Raw genomic sequence first — 15,894 nt, forward strand, 5'->3', positions numbered from 1 at the left:
AATTCTCAAGTCTGACCCAACATAATTTTCCCTTTCTTCCTGTCTTAGATCTTTCTGCCATGTCCTTCCTCTGTGCACTTTTGGTCAATATTTTGTTTCTTCAGATGCCATTATTAATGAGAACTATGACTACCTGAAGGGGTTCTTGGAAGACCTGGCACCCCCGGAGCGCAGCAGCCTAATCCAGGACTGGGAAACATCTGGGCTTGTTTACCTGGACTACATTCGGGTCATTGAAATGCTCCATCATATACAGCAGGTACCTGAGTTCCTTAAACCACGGCCTAGTTTCCCCTTTCCCTGGCCCACAGAGCCATAGCGACCTCCAAAGGCTTGAGCAATGACTTGAAAAACTCATTGGCAGAGATAGCACTGTCAGTGCAGGAGGGATATTTTGATGAAGCTAATTTGATGTAGCTGCTGTGACAGCTCTATCAAAACTTTAAAAGGTTTTTTGGTGCTTATTGCCAAGTAAGTAGTGTGTACAATGGACATTCCTAAGGCTTGTCCATAGTCGGTCTCCTCCCCTTGTTCTTCCCTTTTCTCCTAGTTTTAAATGAGAAGCTTAGGGTTGAGAGATAAAGTAAGGTCAGAGATTTGGTGAGGATGTTTCACATAACATTGGCATGAAAGTAATTGATTTCTGTTGTTAACGAAGCCACAGTTCCTGTTAATATCTGCATAATTAAGTGCTGATTCTTAGTTGGAGTCAGGAGACTTAAATTAAGTGCTGGTTTGGGCTCCACCTCTCATTGTGTACTCTTAAGAAATCAATACCATGTTTGTGAACCCAGATTTATGTAGATTTTTGGTGCTATGTTAAAGCTTGCTGGTTACATGGTTCACGAATGGTGATTTCAAGACTTGCCCAATCCTAGGCCCTGTACACTATATTGCTTTCCTCTTGTATATAATTGCTAAGGTCTTGTCTTATTCTCAGCGACTAGGCTGGATGGTGGTGACATGGCACTGCTGGCCAGCTTCTTGGGTTTTTCCCTCCCTCACCTCACTCTTGTTTCAGTGTTGCATAGTCAGTCTATGGGTAGGATGGAGTGATGGGAGCTCCTCTTGGCCTAATTGGTTTCTCTGCTTCTTTGTAGGTGGATTGCTCAGGTTATGAGCTAGAGCAGTTACATACCAAAGTGACCTCACTGTGCAACCGGATAGAGCAGATCCAGTGTTACAATGCCAAGGATCGCCTGGCTCAGTCAGGTCAGCCTCTCGCCTCCTCCCCCTTCCTGCCTGCTCATTGCTTGTCTTTATGATTATTATACCCACACCTCACCCCCAGTCCTTTGTAGCTTACTCTGCTCTTTTTCTCCAGACATGGCCAAACGTGTAGCCAACCTGCTGCGGGTGGTACTGAGCCTTCAACATGCCCCTGATGCAACCTCCGACTCAACACCAGACCCTCAGCGAGTCCCTTTGCGCCTGTTGGCTCCCCACATTGGCCGGCTCCCCATGCCTGAGGACTATGCCTTGGAGGAACTGCGCAGTCTCACACAGTCCTACCTGCGAGAGCTGACTGTTGGGAGCCAGTGAGCCCCAGGCTCCCCGCATCACACTCACATGCCAATTCACACTCACTACGCAGAGGTCCCCTACATTGAGTTGATTGGCACCATTTGCCATTCTCTGGGCTGGCCATGGAATCCACCCTCCCTTCCTGCTGCCCAAGCAACAACCTCCAGTTGTTCACGGATTTCTTAATACTAAACACAGCATAAGGGCTTTTGGAACCCCAAAAAAAGGATCCAAGTCTCTTTTTTACCATCCTCAAGACTATTCTTTTTTTTTTTTTTCTTTCTTTTTTTAAATGGTCAGTAAAGCATTGGTAAAGCACCTTTGGCAGAATTCCCCCACCCCCTAAGAACCAGGGAATGCTTTTCCTCCCTCAGCCATTCTGGATCTTGTGACTCTTGATGCCAAACTGCTATCCTACTCCTGCCCTTTTATACTAGGACTCTTTAGAAGGAGTGGGACAGGTGATGGGACAAATGTGTTGACCTAGGACTGTCCTCCCTTAACAAGTGAACTATCCACAGAAGAAAGGAGAATCTGTCTCTGAAGTAGGTTGTTGATTAACACTGACTTTTGGAGTCAGAAGAGGGTTGGACTGAATTAGGAAGCAGAACAGGGTCTTTCTGACCCATTTAGGGTAGAAGTGAGTGCCTGCCATGGAGGGATGGGGCTTCAGGGCTTGATTGTTATTCCTGCCTTGAATGTTCTGTGAATACCAAACCTTCCCTGTGCAGGAGCTCTTGGTCACAGGTCACACATCTCTGGGAAACTCCCAGAACTCAGTTTGGTGCCTGGTTTTCAGTCATCTCGCTAGGCCTCCTGTCTGGATTTGCCTGAAGAGTTTGGATGAAACATGACAGGTTGGTTAGGTAGCCCTTCCTGTCCTTCCCACTCTAGCCCAGAGCATTTCCCACCCTCCATTTACAGTCCCAGAAGGTGAAACCATCACTGAGGCAGGCAAGGATCTGGGCTTCAGGGGGAGGCAGGGGGCTTTTGCTACACTGCTGCCAACAGCTGTGGGGAGCCCCAGGTAACGGTCTGAGACTGCTGGTGTGCGGGCTGCCACAGACAACATGGCCATGCCTCCCTGGGTCTTTATGCATGAAGATTATGGAAAGGGTTTTATTAAAAAGTATACATGCATATATATATATATATGTATATGTATATATATATATATATATATATATAAATGACCTAGATTATTTTCCTCTTTTTCTGAAGCTACTTTCTTAAAAAAAAATAAATAAAATGAAATGTTTATAGCATTCCTGGTATTGGCTTTCCTTTTGTGGTTTTGAGCCTTCTTGTCCCAAGGAGCTTTATGGTGGCCTTGTTTAATTTGCAGTCTAAAGAGAGACTGGCCGTGGGCTAATGAGAGAATAGTTGCAGACTAGATCAAAGGCTGGGTTTATAAGGGTCAATTTTGGGGTGGGGGGGGTTGAGATTATTGATGGATCCTGACTGCTGTACATTTATTTTTATGCACTTGGATTCCTAGTGGGGAATGGGGCAGGGTCTCAAATTGCCCGGTGGTATATATTTAGTATTCAAAGCCTCTCTGCTCTGGGGTTTTTGTTTTTAAACCTTGGCACTTCATCTTTCAGTTTCCACCGTGTAAAACAGATAATGATCCCTGATGTTGCTGCTTCACAGAGCTGTGCTTGAGAGGGATCAAATGAGGCTGATGAGTAGGTTGGTTGGTTGGTTGGTTGGTTGTGTTAAATTGAAGATAAGAGCAATTTCCAGTGAGGATTAGGCCAAAGATTTCTGGGACATCGATGAGATGAACAAGCAGAGTGGGGCTTCCCAGTGGCTGGGGCTTCCCTTTAATTTGGGCCCCTGAGGATAAGGGTTACTCAGCTGGGAATCTTCTACCATTTCTGACAGACTGTGAACCTGAGCAAGTGAGTCACGGAGCATTTGCTGGATTTAGAGCAAAGAATTTGTTCTGCGTTCCTCACCAGAGGTGTTTTGTGACAAGTGAGTGCTTTAGAAGTGGTTTGCCTTTAGAAATGTTAAGCACTGTGAATATGGGCAGTATTTCCTCTTAGGACAGGTTATTTCCTTTTTTAAAAAACCTCTAAGTCAAATATTCATCACAGCAGCTATTTGCATCACAGAGAATAGACTTCCAGTTAAAGTGAACAATAAAGATGGTAAGCGGTCTCTTCTATATTTCAAAATCCCATTGAAACATATTTTTAAAAATTTAATTTTCTCAAAAATATAAAAATAAGAACCAGTTGCCTCAAAACTCAACAGAGCTGTGGAATCCACAACCTCATACAATGTTCAAAGTAAGTATTTCCTCAGCAGAATGCTGGAATAATGCCAAAATCAAAGTTAATAGAGGTCTGGAGATTAAATGTTGGATTAGCAGAGCCAAGCCCTGCAGGCATAGCTGCTCTTTTTTAGATGTTTGACTCGTTTTGTTACTTTGTATTTCCAGGAAATTATTTCAGATTTTTTTTATTGGTTGTCTTTCAAAGAACCAGCTCTCAGACTTAACAGTTTTATTGGAGTTCTGTATTGTAATGTATTCATTTCTGCTTTAAACATTCATTTCTTATGCTTTCCTAAGGGTTTTAAAAAATCTTTTATTGTAGAAATTTTCACCCATGCAAAAATAAAATGATGTCTGTTTTTCCATCTTATTTAATCTTTACCCCCATTCTTATTCCTACCCACACACCCACCATGATATTTCTTTTTTTAAATTTATTTTTGACTGCATTGGGTCTTAGTTGCTGTGCGTGGGCTTTCTCTAGTTGCAGCGAGCAGGGGCTACTCTTCATTGCAGTGTGTGGGCTTCTCATTGCAGTGACTTTTCTTGCTGCAGAGCGCGGGCTCTAGGCACGTGGGCTTCAGTAGTTGTGGCGCACGGGCTTAGTTGCTCCACGGCATGTGGGATCTTCCTGGACCAGGGCTCGCACCCATGTCCCCTGCATTGGCAGGCGGATTCTTAACCACTGTGCCACCAGGAAAGTCCCTCACCATGGTATTTCTAAGGGAGATCATCATTTCATCAATACCTAAGCATTTCTAAGATAAATTTTTATAAATATAATCACAATACCATTGTCCCTAACAAAATTAACAATAATTCCAAAATATTAACTAATACTCTCTGCATTTTCCAATTCCCCAGTTGTCTCAAAAGTAAAATCTTACTACGGTTGATTTGTTTAAATCAAATCAGGATCTAAACAGGGTCCACACTTTGCATTTGGCTGATAAATCTCTTAAAATCTCTTTTAATCTATTAACAGTTCTCCTCTCTCCTTTTTTAAATGCCCTTTATTTGATGAAGTACCTGTGACATTCATCCTTTATCATAGAGGGCCAGGGGCTTCTAGATTTGGCTGATTGTACCTCTACCTCCCTTACTTGCTATATACCACTGGTTAGATCTAGAGACTTGATTAGATTCAGGGTCCTTCTCATAGGTGTTGCTGTGTTTCATCACTACAGAAGACACTGTCTTACTGTTCCACTTTTAGTGATGTTAAGATTGTTGATTCAGGTGTTGTCAGCCTGATTCACCCTTTCTAAAGCTTCCATCAACCTTCCACCTAATAATAATCATGACCAAGTTTCACTGTTTCATCATCGCACATTCCTTATCTTTTTATATGTGATGATTCAGTATTTTCAAAATAGAGACTTAAATCAGTTGTTGTTCAGGTACTTTTTTTTTTTTTTTTTCCAAAATGCCTTTTTAAAAATAACCCACCTGGGGCTTCCCTGGTGGCGCAGTGGTTGGGAGTCCGCCTGCTGATGCAGGGGACACGGGTTCGTGCCCCGGTCAGGGAGGATCCCACATGCCGCGGGAGCGGCTGGGCTCGTGAGCTATGGCCGCTGAGCCTGCGCGTCCGGAGCCTGTGCTCCGCAACGGGAGAGGCCACAGCAGTGAGAGGCCCGCGTACCGCAAAAGAAAAAAAAAAAAAAATAACCCACCAACTTTTAGAATTATTTTTTTCAAATTAACATTTTTACCCTAAAATACAGTAAATATGTTATAAGAAATATTTCAACATTTTTTCAGGTAAACATACCAATTTTTCTGTAACTCTTCAGTCTATTACTCTATGTCTGTGCTATATCCATGTGTTTTGAAGCACTCTTGAATTTAGCCTTTATTTTGGCCTAAAGGTATTCTGCAAAATGTTGCTTTTAAATGTAATTTGAGAGTAAGACAACCTTGTGCCCCCAAAAGATTGAATAACTGCTGAAGAAAATGGTACAGAAAGAAAAAGGCATCTTTTACCCCGACACCCATCCCTACAACATCTGCCACTCACTTTTTTTATTTTATTTTTTATAAATTATTTTATTTTATTTTTGGCTGTGTTGGGTCTTTGTTGCTGCGCGTGGGCTTTCTCTAGTTGCGGTGAGGGGTGGGTACTCTTGGTTGCTGTGCGCGGGCTTCTTATTGCAGTGGCTTCTCTTGTTGTGGAGCACGGGCTCTAGGCACGCGGGCTTCAGTAGTTGTGGCTCGCGGGCTCTAGAGCACAGGCTCAGTAGTTGTGGCGCACGGGCTTAGTTGCTCTGCGGTGTGTGGCATCTTCCTGGACCAGGGCTCGAACCCGTGTCCCCTGCATTGGCAGGTGGATTCCCAACCACAGCACCACCAGGGAAGCCCTGACACTCACTCTTGAGTCTTGTCTTCCTCCTTTGTTTTTGTTCTGTTTTTTTGGTTTTGGTTTGGCTTTTTGGCCGCGCCGCATGGCTTGCGGGATCTTTAGTTGCGGCATGAGAACTCTTAGTTGCTGCATGCGAACTCTTAGTTGCAGCATGTGGCATCTAGTTCACTGACCAGGGATCAAACCTGGGCCCCCTGCATTGGGAACACAGAGACTTAGCCACTGGACCACCAGGGAAAAGTCCCTACCTACTCATTCTCAATAGTCCTCTTGTTCTTTCATTTTTCAGTCCTCATTTATTTCTTAAATCATATTACATGTACTTCTACATTGTTTTTAAAAGAGGCAGTATAATTGTAGTATAGTGTAGTGTAGGGGTGGACTCTTTACCCCAATTATGTTCAAATCCTGGGTCCCCTGGAATATGCTATGGAATCTTGGCTAAGTTATTTCCTGTGCCTCAGTTACCTCATTTGTAAAATGGAATCAATAATAGTATTTACTTCATAGGGTGTTGTGAGAATTATGGATTAATATATGTTAAAGTGCTTAGAGCACTGCCCAAAATATATTAACTACTCAAATTATCATTATCTAATATGTTCAATATCTGTGATCTCTTGGTTGTTTCTATGAGTGTTTTTGCTTCGGCTAACTCATTCATGATGGATTATGATTTTTTTAAATATTTATGAATTTATTTGGCTGTGCAGGGTCTTAGCTGAGTCACGAGGGATCCTTAGTTGCAGCATGTGGGATCCAGTTCCCCGACCAGGGGTCAAACCCGGGCCCCCCGTGCTGGGATCTCAGAGTCCTAACCACTGGACCATCAGGGAAGTCCCAATATTTTTGATAACAGCTTTATTGAGATAGAATTCAATACCATACAATTACCCATTTAATGCATACAATTAGTTTAGCTATATTCACAGAGTTGTGCAGCCATCACCACACAATCAATTTTAGAACATTTTCATCCTCCCAAAAAGAAACCCCATAGCTTTCAGCCATCATTCCCCAACTTTCCCAGACCTACACAATCACTAATCTCCTTCCTATCTCTATAGATTTGCCTATTCTGGACATTCATATAAATGGAATCACACAATATGTGACCTTTTGTAACTGGATTCTTTCCCTTACCATAATACTTTCAAGGTTCATCCATGTTGTAGCATACATCAGTACTTCATGCCATCTTATGGCCATGTAATACTTGATTGTATGAACATACCACCTTCTATTTATATATTTCATCAGAATCTAACACCATATACAAAAACTAAATCAAAATAGATCAAAGACTTAAATTAAGACCTAAAATTATAAAACTCTTAGGAACTCCCCTGGTGGTCCAGTCGTTAAGACTCCACACTCCCAATGCAGGGGGCCTGGTTTCAGTCCCTGGTCAGGGAACTAGATTCCACATGCCGCAACTACAGGAGCCCGTATACTGCAACTAAAGGAGCCCACAAGCCGCAACTAAAAGATCCTGCATGCAGCAGCGAAGATCCCACATGCCGCAACTAAGACCCGGCACAGCCAAATAAATAAATAAATATTTAAACAAATAAATAAAATTATAAAACTCTTAGAAGAAAATAGAGGGTAAAATCTTAACAACATTGGATTTGGTAATGATTTCTTGGTTATGACACCAAAGGCACAAGCAACAAAAGAAAAAAATAGACAAAATGAACTACATGAAGAATTTTTACTTTTGTTCATTCTAAAGACGCTGAGTAAAAAGGCAACCTAGAGAATGGGAGAAACATTTGCAAATTATCTGATAAGGGATTAATATCCAGAATATATAGAGGACTCCTAGAACTCAACAACATAAAAAGAAAAATAAAAAAAAAAATTTTAATGAACAAAGGACTTGAACGGACATTTCTCCAACGAGGATATACAAATGGCCAATAAGCACATAAAAAGATGCTCAACATTACTAATCATTAGGGACATAACAAATCAAAACTATGAACCAGATACCACCTCATACCCGTTAGGATGGCCATTATCAAAAAAACAAAGTAACAAATGTTGGTGAGGATGTGGAGAGATTGGAAGCCTTGTGCATTGTTGATGGGAATGTATTCAATAAAAAGTTATGTCCGCTGTGGAAAACAGTATGGCAAGTCTTCAAAAAATTAAAAACAATTACCATATGATCCAGCAATTCCACTTCTGGGTATATATCCAAAAAAACTGAAAGCAGAATCTTGAAAGGATATTTATACATCCATGTTCATAGCAGCATTGTTCACAATAACTGAAATGTGAAAGCAACCCAAGTGCCCATCAAGAGATGAATGGATAAGCAAAATGTGGTATATACATACAATAGAATGTTATTCAGACTTAAAAAGGAAGGAAATTCTGACATATACTACCTGGATGAAACTTTAGGACATTATATGAAGTGAAATAAGCCAGGCACAAAAAGACAAATACTGGGATTTCCCTGGTGGTCCAGTGGTTAGTGCTCTGCACTTCCACTGCAGTGGGCACGGGTTCAATCCCTGGTTAGGGAACTAAGATTCCACGGGTTGCACGGCACAGCCAAAAAAAAGACAAATACTGACATGATTTCATAGAGACAGAAAGAAGAATGGTATTTGCCAGGGGCTGGGGCTTATGAATCTAAGTGTGTGTTTCTGAAGATATCTTGACTAACTAACTCACTAGGACCATAGTGCAAATACTGTTGATTGCTGTGCATTTGTCAATGTACTAGGTAGTTGCCTTGCATTATCAGATACTTGCATTGTCTCATTTAATTCTTACCACAACTATTTAGGTGAGGGCTGTTAATCCCACAAACCTGTTTGATAAAACTGAAACCCAGAGAGTTTCAGTATCTTACCCAGGTCAGACAGCTCATAGGACAGAGCTGAAAGGAACTCGAAAGGCTGTGTTTTCAGGGAGATCAGCTCGGTGCTTTGTGACCACCTAGAGGGGTGGGATAGGGAGGGTGGGAGGGAGATGCAAGAGGGAGGAGATATGGGGATATATGTATATGTATGGCTGATTCACTTTGTTATACAGCAGAAACTAACACACCATTGTAAAGCAATTATACTCCAATAAAGATGTTAAAAAAAAAAAAAAAAAAAAGGCTGTGTTTTCCCAGAAATATAGATCAATGGAACAGGATAGAAAGCCCAGAGAAAAACCCATGCACATATGGTCACCCTTTTTTTTTTTTTTTTTTTCGATACGCGGGCCTCTCACTGTTGTGGCCTTTCCCATTACGGAGCACAGGCTCCGGACGCGCAGGCACAGCGGCCATGGCTCACAGGCCTAGCCGCTCCGTGGCATGTGGGATCTTCCCGGACCAGGGTACAAACCCGTGTCCTCTGCATTGGCAGGCAGACTCTCAACCACTGCGCCACCAGGGAAGCCCTGGTCACCTTATTTTTGATAAAGGAGGCAAGAATATACAATGGAGAAAAGACAGCCTCTTCAATAAGTGGTGCTGGGAAAACTGGACAGCTACATGTAAAAGAATGAAATCAGAACACTCCCTAACACCATACACAAAAATAAACTCAAAATGTATTAAAGACCTACATGTAAGGCCAGACACTATAAAACTCTTAGAGGAAAACATAGAACACTCTATGACATAAATCACAGCAATATCCTTGTTGACCCACCTCCTAGAAAAATGGAAATAAAAATAAAAACAAATAGGACCTAATGAAACTTAAAAGCTTTTGCACTGTAAAGGAAACCATAAACAAAAAAAGACAACCCTCAGAATAGGAGAAAAATATTTGCAAATGAAGCAACTGACAAAGGATTAATCTCCAAAATTTATAAGCAGCTCATGTAGCTCAATATAAAAAAAAAAAATACCCAATCCAAAAATGGGCAGAAGACCTAAATAGACATTTCTCCAAAGAAGAAATACAGATTGCCAACAGACACATGAAAGAATGCTCAACATCACTATCAGTAGAGAAATGCAAATCAAAACTACAATGAGGGGCTTCCCTGGTGGCGCAGTGGTTGGGAATCCGCCTGCCGATGCAGGAGACACGGGTTCGTGCCCTGGTCCGGGAAGATCCCACATGCCGCGGAGCAACTAAGCCCGTGAGCTATGGCCGCTGGGCCTGCGCGTCCGGAGCCTGTGCTCCGCAACGGGAGAGGCCACGACAGTGAGAGGCCCGCATACCACAAAAAAAAAAAAAAAAAAAAAAACTACAATGAGGTATCACCTCACACCAGTCAGAATGGCCATCATCAAAAAATCTAAAAACAATAAATGCTGGAGAGGGTGTGGAGAAAAGGGAACTCTCTTGCACTGCTGGTGGGAATGTAAATTGATACAGCCACTATGGAGAACAGTATGGAGGTTCCTTGAAAAACTACAAATAGAACTACCATACGACCCAGCAATCCCACTACTGGGCATCTACCCTGAGAAAACAATAATTTAAAAAGAGTCATGTACCACAATGTTCATTGCAGCTCTGTTTACAATAGCCAGGTCATGGAAGCAATCTAAGTGTCCATCGATAGATGAATGGATAAAGAAGATGTGGCACATATATACAATGGAATATTACTCAGCCATAAAAAGAAATGAAATTGAGTTATTTGTAGTGAGGTGGATGGACCTACAGTCTGTCATACAGAGTGAAGTCAGTCAGAAAGAGAAAAACAAATACTGTATGCTAACACATATATGGAATCTAAAAAAAAAAAAATTGGTTCTGAAGAACCTAGGGGCAGGACAGGAATAAAGACAGAGACGTAGAGAATGGACTTGAGGACATGGGGAGGGGGAAGGGTAAGCTGGGACGAAGTGAGAGAGTGGCATGGACATATATACACTACCAAATGTAAAATCGGTAGCTAGTGGGAAGCAGCCGCATAGCACAGGGAGATCAGCTAGGTGGTTTGTGACCACCTAAAGGGATGGGATAGGGAGGGTGGGAGGGAGATGCAAGAGGCAGGAGATATGGGGATATATGTATATGTATAGCTGATTCACTTTGTTATAAAGCAGAAACTAACCACTGTAAAGCAATTATACTCCAATAAAGATGTTAAAAAATAAATAAATAAAGGCTGTGTTTTCCCTGCAGCCCAATACCGCCTGTGATGTTTAAGCATAGGGAGAATACTGAGGCTCAGACTGGGATGGCTGTGGGATGGCGAGGATGCGGGCTGCATCCCCTGCTTTGTGGGGCCACCTGGAGCAGCCTGAGGCTTGGCACCCCTCTCACCGGGGAGAGCTTGCTTGGCACAAAGCACCAGCCTAGACAGATGTGTTCAGTCCCTAACTGAGGGCACAGCTGACAGACGAAAGGGAGCCTCAAGAATTCAGTAATGATGGCAGAGCTGGGAGGACAGTTTCCATCCACTGGCCCTGTCCCCTCACACCTTTAAGCCCCAGTCTCTTGCAGATCCTGACCTGGCATCTCTGTACCCTCCAATCCCCCAAGCTGGGCCTGACTTGAGTGAGGGTGCTACCTTACAGAATTTGAATAATTCAGGTCCCAGTGACCTGAGGTGTCAGTTTCAGTTGCTCTGTTCCCATGGACACAGGTGTCCCAACTCTATAAGCTAATGAAAGGTAAAGGGGGCGTGGCCTGCTGTCCTGTGCCTCAGAAGGTTCAGGGCTGATGGAGTCCCTGTCCCTGTCCTGCTGAGAATGCGCCAGGCTCCCCCAGAATCAGGTGTGGGGAAGGCCTTGAGGAAGTCAAGGGGGCTGAAATAGAGGCAGGAGAAAGGAAGAGAGAGTGGAAAGAGGAAGACCAGAGTCAGGGAGGCAGAGACCAAGAAAGGGTTACAGAGGGACGGATAGAAGGAAATCGAGACAGAGAGTCTGAGTGAGAGGTAAAGGGGGTGGGGGGTGAAGAACAGGGCAGAGGCAGCGGCCAGAAGAGGCAAAGACCAGCAGAGAAGGAGAAACAGTAGATGCCAAGGCCCAAGTACTAAAATCCCAGGGCAGGTACAAATAGCAGTGTCAGGTAACTGGAAGGGCTGCAGGACTCCCTGCAGGGTAGCTGGACTCAGCAGAGATCCCAGTCTTCCTTCTGACGTGCAGGGATTGTCCACACCATCCTTGCCAGCAGGGCCTGATGTTGCCGTAGGTCAGGCCAGGAGGCTCACCCCCAGAGACCTGCCCTTCCTCTGGCTGCGGCAAGGCCATGGGGCCCGGGAGCCACCGCCTCGGCCTCAGCTTCTCTGTCTCCACCCTGGGCCTTCTCCTCCTGCTTCCACTACTGCCAGGTATGAAGCTCAATAAACCAGCCCTGGCCTCTCTGGGCGTTGCTGCTGTTCCCATCCTCCCCAAACCTCTCTCCACGTGCTCTCTCTTCACTTCTGTGCTGGGAGCAAGCGCTATCTGGGGAGTGTGGAGGAGGGGGAGCTGAAGAGGGCAAGAGGGGGCTTGCCTGACTGGGGCGGGAGCAGTTGACAGGGCAGCTCCCAGGGGTAGGGCTGGAAAAGCCAGGGGGACCAGACCGCGAAGGATGAGTTTGGGCTTTATCTAGCAGGCCTGGGGAGCCACTGAACAGGTTTAAGCAGCTACTGGTCTAGTCAGATTCATTTGTTTAAAAGCTTGATCTCTCGGAAGTGTGGCAGGTGGTTAGAGAGGTGAGCCCGAGTTGGAAGAGCAGGGAGGAGGCGGCTGCTGCCGGGGTCCATATGCAGGAAGGATGGGCCCGAGCCGGAGAGGTGATGAAGCATTCAAGAGCATTCAGCAGTATGACTGACAGGATGCGGGCACAGAGTGCTCTGCAGAGAGAAGGGGCAGAAGGGAGAGACATATTACCAGATTTCCAGCTTAGGTCACCGGGGAGTGCTGTTTGCTGAGACGGGGAACACAGGACAAGGAACAGGTTGCAGAACACGGAGGGAGGAGGGACTTCCCTGGTGGTCTAGCAGTTAAGACTCCACGCTCCCAATGCAGGGGGCCCGGGTTTGATCCCTGATCAGGGAACTAGATCCCACAGGCCGCAACTAAGAGCCCACATGCCACAACTAAGAACCTGCATGCCGCAACTAAAGATTCCGCACGCCACAAGTGAAAAGATCCCGCACGCTACAACGAAGATCCTGTGTGCTGCAACTAAGACCCAGTACAGCCAAACAAATAATAAATTAAAAAGAAAAAAAGAACATGGTGGGAGGAAACAAGTTCATATTTTGGCCCTACACAGTTTAAAGTGCCTACAGGTCATTTAGGACATTCAGGTCTGGAGCACAGGAGAAAAATCTGGGCTGAAGAAAAAAGGAGACGAGGGCAACGGACGGAATTCTGGGGAACGATACCTAAATCAAGGACTGAGAAAAAAAAAATGGACTGAGGACAATGGGATGTGTCACAAAACCCGGGGAAGAGTGTGTTTTCAGGAAGGAGGGGCCCATAGTGTCAGAAGATTTGAAGACATCAACTGAAGTGCAGCTAGAGAAGCTGAGACAGGCTGGAGAGACTGGACGGGGCAGGGCAACAGTTCCGGATGCCTGGTTGAGAACTGGGACTCTTGCTGTCTGTTTGGGCCGCTCCAGCATTTGTTTTTTTGTTTTGTTTTGGCCACATCATGCGCCATGCAGGATCTTAGTTCTCCAGCCAGAAATCAAACCTGTGCCCCCTGCAGTGGAAGCGTGGAGTCTTAACCACTGGACTGCCAGGGAATTCCCAGCCCCTCTAGCATTTGTGGTGGGGCAAGCCGAATCCAGGTCCTTGGGAAGGGAATGGTGGGGAAGAAACCCATCACCCTTGCTTCAGAAGATAGTACCTACTCACACTATGGCCTTCACCTCATCTATCCTTGGAGGCAGGCCAGGGAGGAACTAGAGCCACAGGTAGAGAGACAGATAACAGGGACAGTTAGACGGCTGTGAGACAGTGGAGCAGCGGACAGGACCTCAGTCTTGTGGAGGGTACAGGTTGTGAGCCGAGGCCTCTGGACTAGGGTCTCGGATGCACACCCTTTCTTACTGGTCCCCCAGAGTGCTTTGGAGCTGAGGGCAGGCTGGCACACAAGCTGTTCCGAGACCTCTTTGCCAACTACACAAGTGCCCTGAGACCTGTGGCAGACACAGACCAGGCTCTGAACGTGACCCTGGAAGTGACGTTGTCCCAGATCATCGACATGGTGCGTTGGTTGTTGTACAGTCGTAGAGTGTGCTGGTGACAGTGTCAAGGAATGGGGGAATGGGAGACTGGGATTAATCTCCAATCAATTCTTTCCTGTAAACATTAACAACAATAACAGCTACCAACTGTTGGATCCTAACAGTTGGGTGCCCACAGTGTGCCCAATACTTTGCACACTTGAATCAATGCCTAGCAGAGATTACCACCCATGTAACTTCTGAGGAAACTCAGGCCCAGAGAAGAGAAGGACCTGCCGAGGTCACATAGCAAGGCTGGGTGGGAACTGAACTGTATGGGCAAGTCAGGTTTGCGGGTGCTGACCAGAGCTCTGTAGGTGAGTGTGCACACACAGGGTGGGGTATGTGCAGACGTCTGTCCACATCTATGCCCACTCTCTGCTCCCAACTAGGATGAGCGGAACCAGGTGCTGACCCTGTACCTGTGGATCCGACAGGAGTGGACAGATGCCTACCTACGATGGGACCCTGACGCCTATGGTGGTCTGGATGCCATCCGCATCCCCAGCAGTCTCGTGTGGCGGCCGGACATCATACTCTATAACAAGTACTTCCTGCCTGGGCCCCTCCCCGGACCCCTCCCCTCTCCTACCCCTCCCTAGAGTTGCCCTGGGCTCTGGGGATGCACCTGTCCCCTATCCTCCACATCGAACCCGGCTCCTATGGTGCCCTGGAAGCTTTCCCCCAGGACCCTTCTAAGCTGCCAGGAAGGTGTTGGCAATTGTGGCTACATGGTGCAGGAGGGCTTCCTGACCACACACACACACACACACACACACACACACACACACACACACACACAGCGGCTCATGGCAAGGGCCTGCTGGAGGGACCTCACAGCCCCTTGATGGCATCTCCACTTCAGGCTGTCCCAAGCCAACCCAGGCTGAATGTCTCCTAGGAATCCTCCGTGTGGTCTAGGGCCAATTCTGTATCTCTCGCAGAGAGGGTTCCGGGACATAAGTGCCTCTTTATGGCACTCCTCACCCTTTTCTCAGGGCACCCCAGGACGTGCCTAGGGATTTCCTTCAGGGCTTAGCCCTCTGAAGTAGTCCTTTATGCCGCCTAAGCCAGCTCTGTGCTTCCCAGACAACACATAGCTCCGCATATTTTCCTCACGGCCCCTCTAGAAGCTTTGCAGATGACACTCAAAGGAAGTCACCATGCGCCCCGCGCCAACTTTTGAGCTAGGTCTGTGTCTCGTTCTGGGCCCTTCAGGCGCTGGCCCCGCTAGGCCTCCAAAGGCACAGAGGGCCCTCTCTACTGCTCTCTTTGCCCTCTGTGCCGCCCCCAGCGGGCCTGAAGCGCACCCCTTTCAAGGGGCAGCCCTGACTCCGCAGGCCACGGAGCCTCAGGGAGCCCCACCACCTGCCCGCAGGGCGGACGCGCAGGCGCCAGCCTCAGCCAGCACCAACGTGGTCCTGCGGCACGACGGCGCCGTGCGCTGGGACGCGCCGGCCATCACGCGCAGCTCGTGCCGCGTGGACGTGTCGGCCTTCCCATTCGACGCGCAGCGCTGCGGCCTGACGTTCGGCTCGTGGACGCACGGCGGGCACCAGCTAGACGTACAGCCGCGCGGCGCCGCCGC

The 15,894-nt window shown here is 46.2% G+C and overlaps 1 protein-coding gene across 12 annotated transcripts in view; it reads left to right on the top strand.

Annotated features, from left to right (window-relative positions):
• Positions 1-1,841, top strand: part of NUP98 (nucleoporin 98 and 96 precursor) — a 105,463-nt gene extending 103,622 nt beyond the window's left edge. For all 12 annotated transcript variants that reach the window (XM_067038783.1, XM_067038786.1, XM_059068717.2 and 9 more), the window contains 3 exons: positions 105-259; positions 1,101-1,212; positions 1,325-1,841. In XM_067038783.1, coding sequence (XP_066894884.1) covers positions 105-259; positions 1,101-1,212; positions 1,325-1,542 — 485 coding nt within the window. In that variant the 3' untranslated portion in view covers positions 1,543-1,841. The remainder of the gene's footprint in view (positions 1-104; positions 260-1,100; positions 1,213-1,324) is intronic.
• Positions 1,842-15,894: the final 14,053 nt, after the last annotated feature.

Source organism: Kogia breviceps, chromosome 7 (assembly GCF_026419965.1).
Source record: "Kogia breviceps isolate mKogBre1 chromosome 7, mKogBre1 haplotype 1, whole genome shotgun sequence".
Classification (NCBI taxonomy): domain Eukaryota; kingdom Metazoa; phylum Chordata; class Mammalia; order Artiodactyla; family Physeteridae; genus Kogia; species Kogia breviceps.